We start from the raw sequence: 19893 nt of genomic DNA on the forward strand, positions 1-19893 counted from the left end.
CTGAGACACGTTTGTGGGTCTAAGAGGTATTATGGGCCTTGGGCACTGTGCCTGCTGTGTTTACTGGGGGAGTCAGCCCTGTAGAACGGGTGGGGGCCCCACTGGGAAGACTTTGACTGCCAGCTAATAAGTTCGGTAAGCTCTAGGGAGCCTTAGTCCTTAACTCCAATCTTAGCCCTACTCTTGGTTGCATTAAGCATCCAGACATTTATCAGGCACTGACTGTCTGCTGTTTATCTTGATATCCCTCATATTCTCTGTAGCATCAGCCAACAGCTCTGTAGCCCAGTCTTATGATGCACGCCCAACCGAGGTGCCCTGTCACAGCACTCACTTTCCTCACCCCGACCCCATAGCAGGAGAGCCTCACCCAGAGGCAGTCAGCTAAGGATAACCCACAGGAGTGAGAGATGCAGCAGGTTTGGGGGTGAAGGGAGGACCAAGGAAGAGAGGTGCTCAAGAAGAGAGAAAGGGCACTAATGGGATGGGGGAAGGGCTCAGAAACCAGCTTCATGGCCTGCCCTTAGCCCAGGCTGGCCTTCACCTGTTCCCCCCATCTGTGCTATTAAAATCCACCCCCTGATCATTCTCAGTCCAGTTCAGTCACTCAGTCATGTCCGACTCTTTGCCACCCCATGGACTGCAGCACACCAGGCCTCCCTGTCCATCACCAACTTCCGGAGTTTGCCGAAACTCATGTCCATTGAGTCAGTGATGCCATCCAACCATCTCATCCTCTGTCGGCCCCTTCTCCTCCTGCCTTCAATCTTTCCCAGCATCAGGATCTTTTCAAATGAGTCAGCTCTTCACATCAGGTGGCCAAAGTATTGGAGCTTCAGTTTCAACATCAGTCCTTCCAGTGAACACCCAGGACTGATATCCTCTAGGATGGACTGGTTGGATCCCCTTGCAGTCCAAGGGACTCTCAAGAGTCTTCTCCAACACCACAGTTCAAAAGCATCAATTCTTTGGCGCTCAGCTTTCTTTACAGTCCAACTCTCACATCCATACATGACTACTGGAAAAACCATAGCCTTGACTAGACAGACCTTTGTTGGCAAAGTGACCATTCTTAGGGCTAAACTAAAACCTTAAATCCTGCTTAAAATCTGAATGCTGGCTAGCCATGTGCTACTGTCCCCTGGCTCCAAAAACCTTTCACCTTAGCACTGACTGGCTGGTCCCCTCTGGGGATCTATTTCCCACTTGAAGAGAATGTGTGCCATTGTCAAAACTGAATAAATGTCCTAGAATATATTTCTTAGTTTTAATTAAAAATAAGGGATTTCCTTGGTAGTCCAGTGGTTAAGATTCCAAGCTTCCAATGCAGGGGACATGGGTTTGACCCCTGGTCAGGGAACTAAGATCTGGCAGGCTGCTGGATGCAGCCAAAAATAATAATAATACTGTAGATAAGTCAAATAACAGAAAAATGTGTTTAAAAAGTGAAACTTGGGAGTTCCCTGGTGGTCTACTGGTTAGGATTCTAGGCTTTCACTACCGTGGCCAGGGATCAATCCCTGGTCAGGGAACTGAGATCTCGCAAGCCAAGGTGTATAGCCAAAAAAGTAGAAAAAAAAAAAAAAAAGAAGGGAAATTGATCATCACAGTGCTCCCATGCCTATTGATTGTCTAGAAGTAATACTTTTCTATAAAAGTAGTAATTTCTAAGTATAAACCTTCTGTACCCTGTTTCTGTGACTATACATACATATATAATATATGTTTATAAATATATATTACATATATGTGGGTAGCCATTCCTTTCTCCAGGAGCTCTTCCTAACCCAGGGATTGAACCTGGATCTCCTGCATTGCAGCCAGATTCTTTACCATCTGAGACACCAAGGAAGCCCATTATATAATACAAATATATATAAATAATATATGTATATATTTTAAAAAGGAGAAGGGGGCAGCAGAGGATGGGATGGTTAGATAGCATCACCAACTCAATGGACATGAATTTGAGCAAACCCTGGGAGATAGTGAAGGACAAAGGACCCTGGTATGCTGCATTCCATGGGGTTGCAAAGAATAGGATACAACTTAGCAAACAACAACAATTAATATATATGCACACAGAGTACCATATTGTTTGAAACTTTTTATCTTCATTTAATATACCAAGGACATTTTTTCATATCATGTCATTTAAGTCTAACTCATTCTTTTTATTTCCTTTTTTAAAATATTTATTTATTTGACTGTGCTGGGTCTTAGTTGTAGCACACAGGGTCTTCCATCTTCCTTGCAGCATGCAGGATCTTTAGTTGTGGCATGTGGGATCTAGTTCCCCAACCAGGGATCAAGTCCAGGCCCTCTCCACTGGGAGCATGGAGTCTTAGACACTGGACCACCGGCAAGTCCCTAACTCATTCTCTGTAAAAGCTGGATAGTATTCCTTAATATGATTAAACCCAATTTATCTAACCTTCCTCTATTGATGAATACTTAGGTTTTCCCCAATTTTGTGACAAATTTTATGACAAACTACACAAAATATGGTGACAACTGTACTAGAACCCAGGCTTCCCTGATAGGCTCAGATGGTAAAGAATCTGCCTTTAATGCAGGAGACCTGGGTTCGATCCCTGGGTTGGGAAGCTCCCCTGGAGGAGGGCATGGCAACACACTCCAGTATTCTTATCTGGAGAAGCCCCATGGACAGAGGAACCTAGTGGGCTATAGTCCATAGAGTCACAAAGAGTTGGACACAACTGAGCGACTAAGTACATCACTTACTAGAACCCACATCTTTATACATGTATTTGTGTGCCTGTGTTTATTTCAAAAGGAATTAGCATTGCTCAGAAAAAATGCAGTGCCTCAGAATGAAAGCCAAGCCTTCCTCCACACATCACCCTCAGAGTCAGGATGAAAAGAGTCTGACCAGTGTGAGAGATGAGGCTGAGTGTGAGATTAGGCAACGGCATTGAGGGTATTAAGTGCAATGCTTAACAGTCTAATTTTTAAGCAAATACATGTTAGGCTTCCCGAAGAATACAAAGATGGATGCGATGTTGACCCTGACCTCAAAGGCTCACTTTGGAGTTTGTAACCTTCAGGAGGCTCGAGCCTCCTCTTGGACTCTTCATCCTGAGGCTAGAGCCATCTCCCTATTCTCCAGAGGAGGCAGGGAGGTGGGAGGAGAATGACAAAGGAGGCCAGGTTTCCCAGCCAGCTCAGCCCTCTTCCCTGGGTCCAGGTCTGCTTTAGGTTAGGCGGGATTGGGCTGGAGAGGCAGCCCTTAGTACAATCCCCCCCCCTTCCTGGCTTCAGTTCAGTTCAATCTCTCAGTCATGTCTGACTCTTTGCAACCCCATGGACTGCAACACGCCAGACTTCCCTGTCCATCACCAACTGTCGGAGCTTGCTCAAACTCATGTCCATTGAGTCAGTGATGCCATCCAACCATCTCATCCTCTGTCGTCCCCTTCTCCTCCTGCCTTCAATCTTTCTCAGCATCAGCGTCTTTTCCAATGAGTTACTTCTCATCAGGTGGCCAAAGTATTGGAGTTTCAGCTTCAGCATCAGTCCTTCCAATGAATATTCAGGACTGATTTCCTTTAGGATGGACTGGTTTGATCTCCTTGCAGTCCAAGGGACTCTCAAGAGTCTTCTCACAACACCACAGTTCAAAAGCATCAATTCTTCAGCACTCAGCTTTCTTTCAGTCCAATTCTCACATCCATACATGACTACTGGAAAAACCATAGCTTTGACTAGATAGACCTTTGTTGGCAAAGTAATGTCTCTGCTTTTGAATATGCTGTCTAGGTTTGTCATAGCTTTTCTTCCAAGGAGCAAGTGTCTTTTAATTTCATGGCTGCAGTGATTTTGGAGCCCCTAAAAAATAGTCTCTCACTGTTTCCATTGTTTCCCTGTCTATCTGCCATAAAATGATGGGACCGGATGCCATGATCTTAGTTTTCTGAATGTTGAGTTTTAATCCAACTTTTTCACTCTCCTTTTCCACGTTCATCAAGAGGCTCTTTAGTTCTTCAATTTCTGCCACAAGGGTGGTGTTATCCGCATATCTGAGGTTATTGATATTTCTCCCAGCAATCTTGATTCCAGCTTGTGCTTCATCCAGCCCGGCATTTTGCATAATATACTCTGCATATAAGTTAAATAAGCAGAGTGACAATATACAGCCTTCACGTCCTCCTTTCCCGATTTGGAACCAGTCTGTTGTTCCATGTCTGGTTCTAACTGTTGCTTCCTGACCTGCATACAGATTTCTCGGGAGGCAGGTAAGGTGGTCTGGTATTCCCATCTCTTGATGAATTTGCCACAGTTCGTTGTGATCCACACAGTCAAAGGCTTGGCATAGTCAATAAAGCAGAAGTAGATGTTTTTTCTGGAACTCTCTTGCTTTTTCGATGATCCAACAGATGTTGGCAATTTGATCTCTGGTTCCTCTGCTTTTTCTAAATCCAGCTTGAACATCTGGAAGTTCACAGTTCATGTACTATTGGAGCCTGGCTTGGAGAATTATGAGCATTACTTTGCTAGTGTGTGAGATGAGTGAAGTTGTGCAGTAGTTTGAGCATTCTTTGGCATTGCTGTTCTTTGGGATTGAAATGAAAACTGACCTTTTCCAGTCCTGTGGCCACTGCTGAGTTTTCCAAATTTGCTGGCATATTGAGTGCAGCACTTTCACAGCATCACCTTTTAGAGTTTGAAAGAGCTCAACTGGAATTCCATCACCTCCACTAGCTTTGTTCCTATTGATGCTTCCTAAGGCCCACCTGACTTCACATTCCAGGATGTCTGGCTCTAGGTGAGTGATCACACCATTGTGGCTTCCTCTGTGCCACATCATTGTGGCACCATTCCTGGCTTCTCGCTGCCTAAATCACAGCTCCACCCACAATGCTCACTCAGGGACCTCCCAATCCAGAGTTTGCCACCCACCACCAGGCACTCTACACCTCCCTCCTTCTTCCTCTCCTGACTCTGATGGGCAGAGCCTCTCATCTCCTGCAAGACACACCTGCTCCGTTTCGGAGCACTCCCCTGCCCTCCACCCTCATAGTCAGAAGACTAGCTTCCTATCCTGAAGTCTCTCTCTTCTCACCCACCCCATACTCTCCTTCTCTGAGAGCTCTTTCATCTGCTCTCCATATGAGTCTCCCCTAACCTGCCTCCTAATACCATCCTCCATCAGAAGTCTCTCCACGGAACTTCCCCGGTGGTCCAGTGGTTAAGACGCCTTGCTCCACTGGAGCAGGCACAGATTCCATCCCTGGTTGAGGAAGTTCCATATGCCAAGGGGCAGCCAAAGAGAAAAATAAATGCATAAAGTAAAATACACCCAATGGAAACTAAATACCATTAGCAATTTGATAGCATCACCACCACAATCACACCTTAAAAAAAAAAAAAAAGAAGAATAAACACTTGGAAATTTACATCATTCTTAAAAAAATAATAATTCTCTCCACTGCATCTACTCTGCTTTTGTCTCCCTGCATTTATACCTCTGTCTGCGTCCTGAGGGAATGACCCATCTCCCTCTTTGGGCAGGGAGATGCTGCTGTCTCGTCCTTCTTTCTGCTGACCTTGCAGCCCTGTTTGCCTCCACCTCCTGGTGCACAGAGTGGGTCTCTGCACTCACCGTGCCCCTATGGGGCAGGAGGAGAGCACCCCAAAGGAAAAGCCAGTCCTGTCTCTCCATGTTATTTCTGGTAAAGAAATATTTGTTGGATGCTTTTCAACTGAAAGCAGATGATTAATTCAGCCCTGGCCTTGTTCTGTCTTTGATCACAGATAAATTAGTTTACCTGAAAAGAAACCTTTTCATTTATGTTTCCATGTCACCTGTGATTTCCCCTGCCTTTCACCCACAGCCCTGCCAGCTGGCAGGAAGAAGGTCAGCAAAGCTGCTGATAAGAGGCATATAAAGAGGGCTTGGCTCATGGCAAGGGGGCAGTGGTCTACTCGCTGGCAACATGCTGCGCCTGCTGGTGTTTGCCTCCCTCGTCCTTTATGGTAAGTGGGTGGGAGATCTGTAGGGAGGGAGATAGAGCAGGAGGGTCCGAAAGCTTTCACTGAGCCCAGGTCTTATCCTGGGGCAGGCAGGAGACTCTGCCTGTGTGTCTAGCAAAAACTTTACTCTCCTGGAGCTCGTGATAGAAAAGGTCAGGAACCCCTGGCTGACAGGTTCCTGAAGCAGACAGGAGCCTCTTCCAGGCCCCAGGCTTCCCCATCATCCCCAAAGACAGGAAGACATCCTCAGCAGGTGCCTCGGGGCGTGTGTACTGCTGTCCCTGCTCCCTGGGGAATCCAGCTAACTGTGCGGGCAGGTGGGGGTGAGGTGAGGGGTAGAGGCCCTGAGCGAGGCTGAGACCACTGGGTCCTGTCCGCTGTGTGAAACGGGTCAGAGTTCTGGGGACACGTAGGGGAAGCAGAAGGCACTTGGACTTCCCTGCTTTCAAAAGGGACCCAGAGAACTCACAGTTGGGCCCCTCATTTGCTAGGGAGGAACTGTGAGTTTGCAGACAAAGCACAACTGCCATCCACCCTCCCACCCTGAGCTGACCCCATGCTTAGTCATCACTCACTTTTCTTCTGCTCCACAAAGGACACGGCACCCAGGACTTTCCAGAAACCAACGCCAGGGTAGTTGGAGGGACTGCGGTCTCGAAGAATTCTTGGCCCTCTCAGGTGGGTGTTCCTTCACAGCCCCAGACTGCCAATGAAATAAGAGTTGCTTGTGCCCAGATATACATTGTTATGTATATTTGTGCATATCCTTATCAACAGGAAGTTCTCCAACTGCTTAGATTCTAAATGTTGACAAACGGGACCAGGCTTAGAAGTTTTTCTCTAAATGCAAAAACACCAACCACACTCACTTTCCCAGGCACACACCCAAACACAAACCTGATGTATACTCCCAGCGATACCACTTTGACCAGACTAGCAAGACTGTATGCCAGGCTCACACAGATGCAACACACCTTCACACACACACACACACACACACACAGCCCTATCCATGCAGTGTGTGTCACACGTTTGGACACACCCTGCCCCCAAATAGAGCACCTTGTTCATGTGGCTATTTAAAGAGTTTCCACTTTCAAAATAAGGCAGCTAGGCTTTGATGTAAGCAATTCTAATTGTGTAAAACTGGCAAATTGACTGGTGAATAGCCATACTTTGAGAGGAATCACTGCAACTGATTCTGAATTAAACCCAATTTACAAAAGTTTGCGCCTCCATTTTCAGGAGTAGAGTTATTGTGTGATGAGAGCCACTGAAGGAGGAGGCGTTAACTGAAGGAAATGAACGCTCCAGTGGTGTTTCTAAGCATTCGCTGAATGAAGGGCCAGGGTGTATCTTGAAAACACTGGAGGGGAGTTCTGGGGACCTCGGCTTGTTGATTAGGTGATAGAGCAATTCCATGGCTACATTTCCTTCCCAAGAGGCAATGGAGGTAGAAGGACCTGGCTTCTTGGCCCTTTGCAACAACCTAGTGTAACGATGCCAAATGCACTGTATGTTTAGCCCAGATAGTTGGCGGGTGTTTTGAGGGATGGCAGGAATTTAAGGAGACCTTGGTTTGGGACAAAGTTTTTTTAAAAACAACAACCTATCCCTCTTTTCTTCTCTCCCCATCTAGATTTCCCTCCAGTACAAGTCTGGAAGTTCCTGGTATCACACCTGTGGAGGCACCCTCATCAAACAGAACTGGGTAATGACAGCTGCTCACTGTGTGGATAGGTGAGAAAAACAAACCAGCTTTTCTGAGACCCTGGGAGGGGAAGAATCTGGTCCTTCTAGAGGAATATGTATCCTGGACCACTCAGGACAAGACTTAAGAAGGTGTTTGGGGGCCTGCAGGGAGGTAGTAAGATGAAAAGTACAAACTATGTACTTTTCAAAGCCTGGCATCAGACAAGTTCACATTCAAATCCAGTCTCACCCTTCTTCTAGCTATGTGAACTTGGACGGCTTACTTAGCTCCCTAAGCTCTCACTCTCTTATCTCTAAAATGGGGTAATAATACCTACTTTGTAGAATTATTGTGAGGATTAAGTAGATAAATATTTAAGTACCTAGTCAATGCCTGACCGGTAACCGTTTTTTCATATTTATCTTGAGCAATGGTTCTTAAATTTGAGCATGTATCAGAATCACCTACAAGGCACAGATTGCTGGGCCCCACCCAGTAGAGTTTCTGATAGAGAACTCCAGGCTGAGTCCTGATAATCGGCGTTTCTAGCAAGTTCCCAGGTTCTACTGATGCTGCCGGTCCAGGGACCATGTTTTAAGAACTCTTGGTCTAGAAGTTTATATACCTCTCAACGTCCCTCTGTGGTCTGAGAGACATTCTTTTATTTATGCCCACCACACTTCTCCCAAGTTATGAGATATTCAGCCTCTGATGTTTAACTTAGTATATTGGGGAAATGAAGTTGATGGTAGTTTTTGTCACTTCCACAAGTTAGCAAATTGGGGATGAGAGGGCTGGTTACTTTTTCATCTACCAGGGTCTTCCATATTCCCTCTGCTTGGGCCAGAAAAGATGAGTTCCTGTCCTAAAAATGAGATGGAAGATGCCTTCCCAACTTTTCTCTGAGAGGAGAAAGAGAAGGATCACTCAGGGGTTCCCTCTCTCCCTTCAGCCAAATGACCTTCCGTGTGGTGCTGGGAGACCACAACCTGAGCCAGAACGATGGCACCGAGCAGTACATAAGCGTGCAGAAGATCGTGGTGCACCCGTCCTGGAACAGCAATAACGTGGCTGCAGGGTAGGGCAAGGTGGGGCTGGCCTGGGGCTGGGAGGTGGAGGGCTAGCTGCCCAGCCACAGGGTCTGGGCTTCCTTCATATTCATCCAGGAGGACTTTGAGAATTAAGATGTTGGGGGCTTCCCCAATGGCTCAAGTGGTAAAGAATCTGCCTGCAATACAGGAGACACAGGAGACCTGGGTTCCATACCTGGGTCAGCAAGATCCCCTGGAAGAGGAAATGGCAACCCACTCCAGTATTCTTGCCTGAAAAATTCCATGGACAGAGGAGTCTGACAGGCTATCGTTCATGGGGTTGCAAAGACTCAGACACGAGTGAGCACACACTAGGGCTTGAGAACATTTGAAGGTCTTTGGGATTTGTTTGATCTGGACTGGTCTGCATCATTGGATCCCCTGAAGCTCCTTCTCTGCAGAGTTTAATGTTCCTGTTTCTATTGTTATTTATTATTCATTTTATAGCACAGACTCCATTAGCAAAGGGCTTTCCTTGTAGCTCAGTTGGTAAAAAATCCACCTGCAATGCAGGAGACCTGGGTTCCATCCCTGGGTCAGGAAGATCCCCTGGAGGAGGAAATGGCAACCCACTCCAGTATTCTTGCCTGGAGAATCCCATGGACAAAGGAGCCTGACAGGCTACAGTCCATGGGGTCGTGAGAGTCAGACACGACTTAGCCACTATACCACCACCATTAGCAAAAACAGATTTCCTAAAATGAATCTTACAGTAAGAAAACTTCTGCAAGACTGAGCTGTAAACTTCTGGAAAAGAAGTAGTTAAAAGGGTGGCCAGTCTATAGAGTGTGGGAGTGGGGATGGGCTCCAGTAACTGGGGTATACCTGCAGAGCATTTATGTCTTTCTCATTTGAGAACTCTTCTCTGCTCCTTTCTAAGCTTCACTTCCCGGGACTGCAAATCAGACCTAGCGACCAAGCCAAGACCTCACCAGCAGGGGCTGCTATTACACATAGAATATCCTAGACTCCAAATGCGCAATTCCTCAAGTTTGAAGCTTGTTGAGTCCCCTCCTTCTTCTAAGTCACTGGTTTCCGATCCTGTGGGGATACAAGGCTTAGGGAGGGCCTGTCCCTATGCTGAGCTGAAGGCATTTCCGGTCGCGCGAGCGAGCAGTCTCCTTTCTACCCGCAGTTACGACATCGCCGTGCTGCGCCTGGCCCAGAGCGCTACCCTCAACAGCTATGTCAAGCTGGGTGTTTTGCCACAGTCGGGAACCATCCTGGCTAACAACACGCCCTGCTACATCACAGGCTGGGGCAGGACTAAGAGTAAGTCGCCTGCACGGGCACCATCCATCCCCCACATGGATACTGAATAGGTAGCTGAGCTTCTGCAGCCCTTGTTTTGTGGTCCTAAGTATTCAGAGCCGGAGGCCAGGAACCAGAGGAACCACCAGAGATAAAATAACTGGTGTGTGAAATCAACCTAAGAACAAGTCATGGAACAGTCAATTCAGAGATTTACAGACTGTTAGCAACAAAAGAAATAAGGCCTTACCTCAGAGAGTATTTTTTACTAGCCTCTCATTTTATATATCAGGAAACTGAGGCCCAAAGAAAGCAAAGAACTTGTTCAAGATCACATGACTAGTTAGTGACTAGTTAGTACCTGGTTAGCTGGGGCCAGAACACAGGTATCTTGGCTCCCACTTTGGTGGTCACTACAGCATCATGCTACCTCCATAGACACATCACCAGGCTGTGGGTTGGAGTGAATGAGCCAGGGGAGGTTGCAGGTCAAATGAAGTCAAGGCAGAAGAGGCCTCAGCCCTCTTCTGGTCAATCATGGGAGGATTACCGGAAGGGAAAGTCACTGGATGACATGGAAAGGTGGGAGAGGCTATGAGCAGAGATAGTTAGCAAGGGTAGAGACAGCAGGCCTGGTGCAGAAGGCTGAGAGCCACTGGGCAGGATCTGAGCTCTGCAGGAGAGGCGAGGTCTTGCTGTGAGCAGCAGGCTACTGGGAAAACCTGGGGCTGAGACAGACATGCTTCTAATCCAGCTCTGCTCTAGCTTCACTTAATGTCATTGTGGTTCAATTTCTTGATCTGTATATAACATGAAAGGGTTGTTGTAAGTATCCAAAAAAAAAAAAAAAAAAAATCAGATAAAGGAAAACTGCACTAAGTTCTTAAGAAATGGAAAGAAGGCTGCCAGATCCAGTTCCACTCCATGGGTTTATGGTGTAAGGAAGAAGCAGGGCAGATAGGTAAGTTATTAACAAATAAGACCATTCTAGTTACTTAACTAAAGTAGTCATGAGTTAGTGGTTTGGAATCTGGGAATACCAGTCAAGGAAGGTGCCTGTACCTTTCATCTAAAAAGAAACAAGAGGACAATCTATGACATGGCAGAGAAAAGGAGCTTCCCCTGACTTCAGCTTTCATCAGAGCTTGGGGAAGCTTGGCCAGGTGTGGGAGGTTTTCCCTGCACAGCATCGGGAGCTGACCTCTAAAGTTGTGTGTGATGTTCAGCCAATGGGCAGCTGGCCCAGACCCTGCAGCAGGCTTACCTCCCCTCCGTGGACTACGCCACCTGCTCCAGCTCCTCCTACTGGGGCTCCACCGTGAAGAACACTATGGTGTGCGCTGGAGGAGACGGAGTTCGTGCTGGATGCCAGGTGAACACAGGCTCAGAGTGTCAGAAGTCTCACCCCAGCTCCCTCTCTTCTCTGCCTCTCACCCCCTACCTTCTCCCCACCTCCCATTCCTCACCTACTCCCACCCTTATATACAGACTCAACTTTCTAGTCTAGTGTCTGGATGAGAATTATTCTGTGCTGGTAAGTCTGTATTCAAGGAATTTCAAAGTTGAAAGGAAACTTAAAATTCATCTTGCCTGCCTGATGCCCCCACGTCAAAAGTTTGTGTGTGGCCTAACATTTGTGTTAGTATATGTGAGTGTTCTTTAGAAGTTATTTGTGCCTTAGATGTTTAACGGCTGCAGTAGGGCTAGGCCTGGAGTGGTGGTTGTAACTGTGTATAAGGTAGCTTCCCTCCCATCAACCCCAATTTTTCTTTTTTTTTTTTTTAATATTCTGTTTATTTATTTGACTGACCCAGGTCTTAGTTGTAACACGTGAGATCTTCTGTCTGGGATCTCTAGTTGTGGCATGTGAACTCCCAGTTGCAGTATGTAGGATATAGTTCCCTGACCAGGGATCAAACCCAGGTCCCCTACATTGGGAGCGCAGAGTCTTAGCCACTGGACAACCAGGGAAGTCCCGACCCTAATTTTTCTTATAGCTCCTCTACCACCACCCTTTTGACCCAGGAGTATTGATAGCAATATATATACAGGTGAATACAGCAGGGAAAGTATACTAAATAGCTTTATAATAGTATATATATAAACTATTATAAAATTATGTATATGTATAAATCATCTTCTATTTACACAAGATCAATCAGCAATACACCATCTTATAGAATTGGTAATGCAGCCCAATAAAATTTCTTGATTATCTGCTAAATGCTAGGCACTGTGTTTGATTCATCTTTGTATCAAAAATACAAAAGATACAAAGATGAATATAAAACACAGTCTAGTGGAGGAATGGAAAGAGCAGACATAGGACAGAACGTCTACAATGTGGCTAAGTGTTATAATAAAGACTTGCCTAAGGTGATACAGGAATCCAAAAAACAGGTCCTCCCCTCTACCAACTCATCAACTTCTTCCCTGAGAAGCTAGTGTTCGTAGTGAGTCATGAAGGTTAAACAGAAAGCCAAGCAAGAAAAAAGAGGAAAAAATATTCAGAGAGAGACAGAACATGAAGAACGACATGGGCTAAGAACCTAGAACACACAGAGAATTATAAGGCATTCCCTACAACTAGAGCAGCGGGCTACAGTCCATGGAAAGAATCAGACACGACTGAGCGACTAAGCACAGCACAGCACAGCAAGATCCCAGAGGAGAAGGAAGAGATGAACCAAGAACACAGGTGGAGCTGGCTTTGAACAGAAGAGGGACACAGAAACATGCGTGGACATGAAAGAATGTACAGGCTGAGTAGCTGAAAGTTGGTGGGTGTTCTGTAATTGCTTCTACTTACTCATGAACTAGGAGTCAAATTAAATGCGGAAAATGAAGGGATAAAAAGGTTGTACCGATTTGGATTAATTAAGATGAATGGAGAAAGACTGGCCTCCATGTTGTTGCTGATAGGCTGAGGTTAGAGACCATGCAATAATCATATGGGTAAATGATTCACTCCATTCAAAGATCTAGTTGTAGGGAATGGATTAGTTCAAGGCTGGGTTTTCATGCATTATTGAAACATAAAGACAGTATTGCAGATCAAATGCAAGCTCTAAGCTAGGTGGAGGAGGAACAGAAGCCAGAAGGAGACTGGTAGGCTGGCTAAAATAGTAGAATCAAAAATTAAAGGTTTTTTTTTTTGATGAGCACTTAGTACTGTGAAAGTAAAGTGACCAACTCATCCCAGTTTTCCCAGGACTTCCCCAGGGTCAGCTGAAAAAACCAAAACCACACAACCTAAAAGTTAAGAGTTTTGTTTTATTCGATGAACTTACTGAGGACTATAGCCTGGAAGACACCCTCTCAGACAGCTCAGAGGAACAGTTTCAAAGAGGTAAGAGAGGAGCCAGGGGATGTTAGAATTTTTGCTGGGGGAAAAAAAAAAAAAACAAAGAGTCAGCCATCAAAGATTACTGCTAATAACAAGAAACAAACATTTCAAGTGAATGGTTTCAAGTGCTTTTCTCTGTATGGGAAGATGCAAGAGCCTGGGCTCACAGAAATCAGCCCTTTGATAGTCATTGTAACTATCTAGAGTCAGTATCTTTTTTCTCCATCCTGAAATCCCTTCAGGATGTGGAGAGCAGCTTCAGGGGCAGGTGGCTTGATAGTGGGCAACATTCACTGTTTCCCAGAATAGCAGGCAACACTTTGTTTACTGACACAGCAGGCAACATTTTTTTGTCCACATCTAAAAGTCCTGTATCCTTGAAACCCTGCCTGCAAGTTAGGGAAAAAAAAAAAAAAAAACACAAAAAACAATGATGCGGGACTTCCCTGGTGGTTTAGTGGCTAAGGCTCAGCACTCTGAATACAGGGGGCTCTGGGTTTGATCCTTGGTCAGAGAACTAGATTCCACATGTCACAACTAAGACCCAGTGCAGTCAAATGAATAAATAAATGAAGACAAACACATAAGTCAAATTCTTCCAAGTCCTCACCAGCCAGCCTCACCTATAACCTCTTAAGGTTTAACCTTTCTGAGTTTAATTCACTTTCCCCTGCTCTCTCTCAAAGTCTTGAACTCTGAAAAACTAAGAGTACTTTCCTTCTGGCTGACACTGCAAATCAGATATTCTCTGAGGCCATTGTGTCTCCACGGTCTCTTCCCACTGGAATTTCCCAAATACTGTGTCTTGGTTTGGGGGCTTTCAGATTTCTGTGTCCCCAGCCAATCTCCTAAGAGGGGATTCATTAAACACCTCTCACCTCAATCCACCCACTCCCACTGAGCTGTCTTCCAGCTCTTCCTTCTGCCCTAAAATCCTGAGCCATATCCTCCTTCACTACAGAGCTTTTTTTTCTTTTCAGGTCAATTAGCATAAGACAGTAATACGGTACACAATTCAATTACCTTCCATTCCTCTAGTTTAGAAATACTCTCAAATCCCTATTAGAATTTAAGTGGAAGATATTTAAACTGTTTTGTATTGAGTACAATAACCTAAAGGAATATATATCTTTCTTTTTATAAAAAGAATAACCATCTTCTTTTCCCAAATATAGTTAGGGTGGGGTACAGCTACTTCCTTTAAAAAAAAAAAAAATTAGCCCCAATTTGAACTTTTGGTCTCTTTCCCTAGTTCTTCTTTTTTTAAGTTTTAATTTTCATTGAATGATTATTTTGTTTAAGGTGGCAAATAAAACTCTGAGGCTTGATAGTGGGAAAGAACAGTCATTGTGTTTCTTCTACCACCTCGAGTTCTCCCTCCCTAGAGGGGACTACTTTTAATTCTTGAGTTGATTTCTTTTATGTCTACCTCCAGCTCTCTAAAAACATGTACTTATATTGCTACTTAATTTTTCACTTCAGGCATTATGCAAGATATCGAACTTCTCTTCCTTTATACATTTATACTTGCCCCTCAAGCATGAATTTTTCTGATCCCCACCCCAACCTCCCTAAATAATTTCTGTTAAACTAATGTTTAGTATTTATTATAATTATGTAAAATGCTATTCCCTGAATAATTTTGTTTTCCCTGGAGTTAATAATTGTCTTTTAAAATTTGCAAAATATATATTCATGGCAAATAGATGGGGAAAAAATGAAAACTGGCAGATTTTATTTTCTTGTGCTTAAAAATCACTGCAGATGATGACTGCAGCCATGAAATCAAAAGACACTTGCTTCTTGGAAGAAAAGCTATGACAAACCTAGACAGCATATTAACAAGCAGAGGCATTACTTTGCTGACAGAGGCCCATATAGTCAAAGCTGTGGCTTTTTCCATAGTCATGTACAGACGTGAAAGTTGGACAATAAGGAAAGCTGAGTGCCAAAGAAATGATGCTTTCGAACTGTGGTCCTGGAGAAGACTTGAGAGTCCCTTGGGCAGCAAGGAGATCAAACCAGTCAATCCTAAAGGAAATCAACCCTGAATATTCATTGGAAGAACTGATGCTGAAGCTGAAACTCCCATACTTTGGCCACCTAATGAGAAGAGCGGACTCGATGGAAAAGACCCTGATGCTGGGAAAGATTGAGGGCAGAAGGAGAAGGAGATGACAGAGGATGAGATGATTGGATGGCATCACCAACTCAGTTGACATGAGTTTGAGCAAACTTTGGGAGATAGTGAAGGACAGGGAAGTCTGACATGCTGCAGTCCATGGGGTCACAAAGACTTATTGGACAAGTCTTGGACTTATTGGACAAGTTGGACAAGACTTATTGACTGAACAACCAACAACATACTCAACTCATCACCAGTTCAGCCTTAAACTCTCCACTAATTTATAACTGACCTATTTTATCTTCTCTTGACCCTAGTGTTCTGTGTCTTGGTATGGATCTATTTGCATTCATTTTGAGGGATACTTAGCGAGTTTTTTCATCCTGGAAACTCCAGACCTTTGGTTCTGAAAATGTTTATTTATTGATGATTTCCTCCCCTCCATTTTCATTTTTTGTTTCTAGAATTCCTGTTACTCACAATCCATATCCTAAACTGGTTCTATTTTCTTATTTTCTCTCTATAGAGTTTGTCTACTTTATCTCCTAGCCTAATATTTCATTTATACTATCACATTCATATTTCCAAAGGCTTTTTGTTTTCTGAATGCTCTAATAGTTTGCTCTTCTTTTATCGTGGATATAATACTAATATAGTTTTATTGTTTATAGTCTTCTCCCTGCATAATCTTGGTTGTCTTCATTTTTGGTTTATTCGTTTCTCTTTATTTTGATCTTTATTTTTTTAATTTTTTAAAAAAATTTTATTGGATATAGGTAATTTACAATGTCGTGTGAGTTTCAGGTATACACAAAGTAGAACCAGTTATACATATGCATATATTCACTTTTTTTTTTCGTTCTTTTCCCACATGGGCCACTACAGAATATTGAGTAGAAGTTCCCAGTGCTGTACAGTAGGTTCTTATTAGTGACCTATTTTACATATAGTACTGTATATACATCAATCCCTATCTCCCTATTTTTCCCTCCCCACCCATTTCTCTCTCCCCTGATAATCATAAGTTTGTTTTCTATATCTGTGACTCTACTTCTGTTTTAGATTCCACATGTACGTGATATCATATGATATTTCTCTTTCTGTGTCTGACTTACTTCACTCAGGATCTTTATTTTTATATTGAGGTTTTCTTCCCTGGTGACTCAGATGGTAAAGAGTCTGCCTGCAATGCAAGAGACCCGGGTTCGATGCCTGGGTCGAGAAGATCCCCTGGAGAAGGAAATGGCAACCCACTCCAGTATTCTTGCCTGGAGAATCTCATGAACAGAGGCGCCTAGAGGGCTACAGTCCATGGGGTCGCAAAGAGTCAGACACGACTGAGCAACTAACACTTTCTTCAGATGTTTGGTCATCCTTGACCATCTGCTCTTATTTCAGAGTAGGACAGTGGCAAGCTGACAGGTACCTCTGAGCCGTAGGTGGGGTTCATCTATAGGGAACTGCTTTTTCAGGTGATCTGGCTAGGCCATTTCGTTGGAGGGCTTCTAATGATAGTACCTCAAAGTCTTCCCTCTTGTGCCCGTCAGATTCTTCAATGAAATAGCTTCGAATTTTATGTCTGGAATCACAGAACTGACATCTGGGAACTGAGTAAGGAAAAGAGTATCAAGGTCATAATCTGTAAACTCAGATTCTTTCGATTCTAAGCCCAAGCACGTAACCACTACCCAATACATTACTTTCTCTTCTCTTTACCTCAGTTTAGTTTAACATGTTTTGACTACCTACCCTGTTATCTAAATACTGTCTAATTAGACCCATTGGTCTGAATACTGAGGGTAGATAAATCATTAGAACACACTATTTCCCCACCATAGGTTCAATTTAAGTCAGTAACAGCTATTGAGCTTAAGACATTCAAAGTTCTATGCTAGCATTGTAGAGTGGAAAATATCAGCAAGATGTAGTTCCTGTCTCAAGAAGCTCACAGATAAGCGTGGGAGTTAGAAACAAATTATGAAACCAAAACACAAGGCAGAACATGACAAACGTGCTGCAAAAGAAAGGAAGAAGTACTATAATTGTTTAGAAAGTGGGGATGCGAAGGAAGTAGGGATTTCAATTGGAGCTTTTATATAGTACAGGATTTATAAACAGAGATGTGGGTGGGTAGGGTGTAAGCAGAAACAAAGGCCCAAAGATCCAAGGATCTGGAGTTTTAGGACTCTGCTTCTCTTCCCCACAGGGTGATTCTGGGGGCCCCCTTCACTGCTTGGTGAATGGCCAGTATGCTGTCCATGGTGTGACCAGCTTTGTATCCAGCCTGGGCTGTAATGTCGCCAAGAAGCCCACAGTCTTCACCCGGGTCTCTGCTTACATCTCTTGGATAAATAATGTGAGTCCTCTCAAATGATGGGATGAAATAGTCACCTGGAGATTCACACATTGACTGGGGTAGGGAGCAAAAGTTGGGCAGGAGAGGCCATCATCTTCCTCATCACCTTCAAATATTTATTTACCCCTTTCCCTTCCCTTCTAGTGAACTTTCCTCTGATAGTGTTGCCATCCTGAGTTCCTCTTCCCATACCTACTAAGCAGGCTTCATCATATTGTTTACTACTTAAGAGTAAGGTGGTGGCAATAGCAGACCTGAACCAGGTGCCTATCAGGGCTGTCCAAGTCAAGGCCAAGGGGAAAATGGCCTCAGAAAGGCCTGCACACTCCAGGCAAGGGAAGAGGCACTAACATTCTCCTCTACCAGTTCTTTCTAAGGGCATCATGAGATTTGCTCTACCCTTTGGCAAGAGGTTTTACCACCTTAAACAATGCTTGAGGGCCAGTGAGAATGTACCTACACTGACCTGGTGGTACAGCCTCACACCATCCCACCTGTGCCCTCCAGCCTTCAAACACATTCTGCAGTCTTGCAGTATGAACCTTGACTTAAAACCAGTTCAAGGTCTGCCACTGAGTTCCGAGTATGTGCCTATAGCACTGAATTGTCCTAGCCCAGTTAAGCACTGCTTCCTGCCTCCCACCCTCACAACTCCCCATAAACCCAGTACAGGGCCATACTCAACTAGGAGCCCTGAAGAAAAAAGAAAGGAAGTGAGCAGAAGTTGCTGACTGGATATAACCGGTTTTTCCTTCAGGCCATTGCCAGCAACTGAACATTTTCCTGAGTCCAGAGGCCTTCCCAAGATGATTCTGGGACTGACAGCAGAACTTGAGGCCATCAAGGAAAAAACCATTCTAAGACACTATTGAGCCAGATGTGGAAAAGCAAATAAAATCAAATATACATATCACCCTGTGTCTTTTTAATTGTAATTAAGTCTTCTGAGGAAAGGCAGTTATAGGGCCTGAGTTGGATTTCACCAGATTTCTGGGATGGTTCTTCCATTTGCTGCCATATCTGTCAGTTCACAAACTAAGCCCAAGTGAAAGTGGCCTTACATTATCCTTTTTGGATTATGTTAGGATCTACCCATCTGTTAATCTGCCTGTCTGCCCCTCTTCCCACGCATATTTGCTATATTCAGAGGCACGGAGGGCTTTAAAAATGTTCCAGAATAACGAAATGTGCCCTGACTCTCCCAGGTAGATTGGGGGCTCATCCTTCTTTTGGTTCTCCCTTCAGTGCCTAGAACAGTGCTCACCCCAAAGTTCTGAGTCATGCAACTGTGGGATACATTAGAGATAGGAGTATAAGATAAGGTGGTAGGTCAGATGCCAGCAGACAGTGAAAGTGACAAATTAGAAAGGAGATAGAAAAGAATTGAGAAAATGAGAAAAGAAGATGCGGAACAAAGAAAGGAAAGGATTGAGGGGGAAATAATATGGGGCCTCAAGCTAAGTATGAGTCAGCATTTCAAGTTTGGACTAAAACAGGCAACTGGATCCGGGGTTCTATAAAAAACACAGAACTGGGAAGCTGATGAATCTTCCCTTTCCTGGCCAGGGCTCAGTCTGTTAAGAGTTGCCTATGACAAAGCAAAGAGGGAACTGAAAGGAGAAAGCTAAGGGGATGAGAAACAGTTTTTCATAGCAACTGCTGAGGATCAGACAAGAGGGATCTGGAGAGTTAACATTACATTAGAAGAAACTGTCTAAGACCAGTCTCACAATTTATAGGCTACTTTGTCAGCAGAGGCTTCTAGAACAGTGTGTACAGCAAAAGAAGCTGGGCAAGGGATTTCCCTGGTGGTCCAGTGGCTAAGATGTTGTACCCTCATTGCAGGAGGCCTGGGTTCAATCTCTGGTCAGCGAACTAGATCCCACATACCACTATTAAGAGTTCACACAAAAAAGAAAAAAAAAAAAGAGTTCACAGTAACTAAAAGATCCTGCATGCCACAACTAAGACCTTGTGCAGCCAGAAAAATCAACTACTTAAATAATTTTTTTTTTTTTTAAAGAAGCTGGGCTTGAC

General features: G+C 44.3%; 1 protein-coding gene across 1 annotated transcript; it reads left to right on the forward strand.

Annotated features, from left to right (window-relative positions):
* Nucleotides 1–5871: 5871 nt before the first annotated feature.
* Nucleotides 5872–18769, forward strand: CELA1 (chymotrypsin like elastase 1). The gene is made up of 8 exons (XM_061127600.1): nt 5872–5997; nt 6590–6672; nt 7634–7734; nt 8640–8765; nt 9914–10050; nt 11256–11401; nt 17707–17856; nt 18614–18769. Exons 1-8 carry the CDS (start codon nt 5958–5960, stop codon nt 18629–18631), a joined length of 801 nt encoding a protein of 266 aa, XP_060983583.1. The 5' UTR covers nt 5872–5957; the 3' UTR covers nt 18632–18769.
* The last annotated feature ends 1124 nt before the right edge of the window (nt 18770–19893 follow it).

The sequence above is a fragment of the Dama dama genome, chromosome 3, assembly GCF_033118175.1.
Source record: "Dama dama isolate Ldn47 chromosome 3, ASM3311817v1, whole genome shotgun sequence".
NCBI classification, from domain to species: Eukaryota; Metazoa; Chordata; class Mammalia; order Artiodactyla; family Cervidae; genus Dama; species Dama dama.

Coding starts and splice junctions, on each gene's coding strand:
- CELA1 (XM_061127600.1), top strand. CDS start 5,958: ATGCTGCGCCTGCTGGTGTTTGCCTCCCTCGTCCTTTATG. Junction 7,735..8,639: donor GCTGCTCACTGTGTGGATAG/GTGAGAAAAACA, acceptor CTCTCCCTTCAG/CCAAATGACCTTCCGTGTGG. Junction 10,051..11,255: donor AGGCTGGGGCAGGACTAAGA/GTAAGTCGCCTG, acceptor TGTGATGTTCAG/CCAATGGGCAGCTGGCCCAG.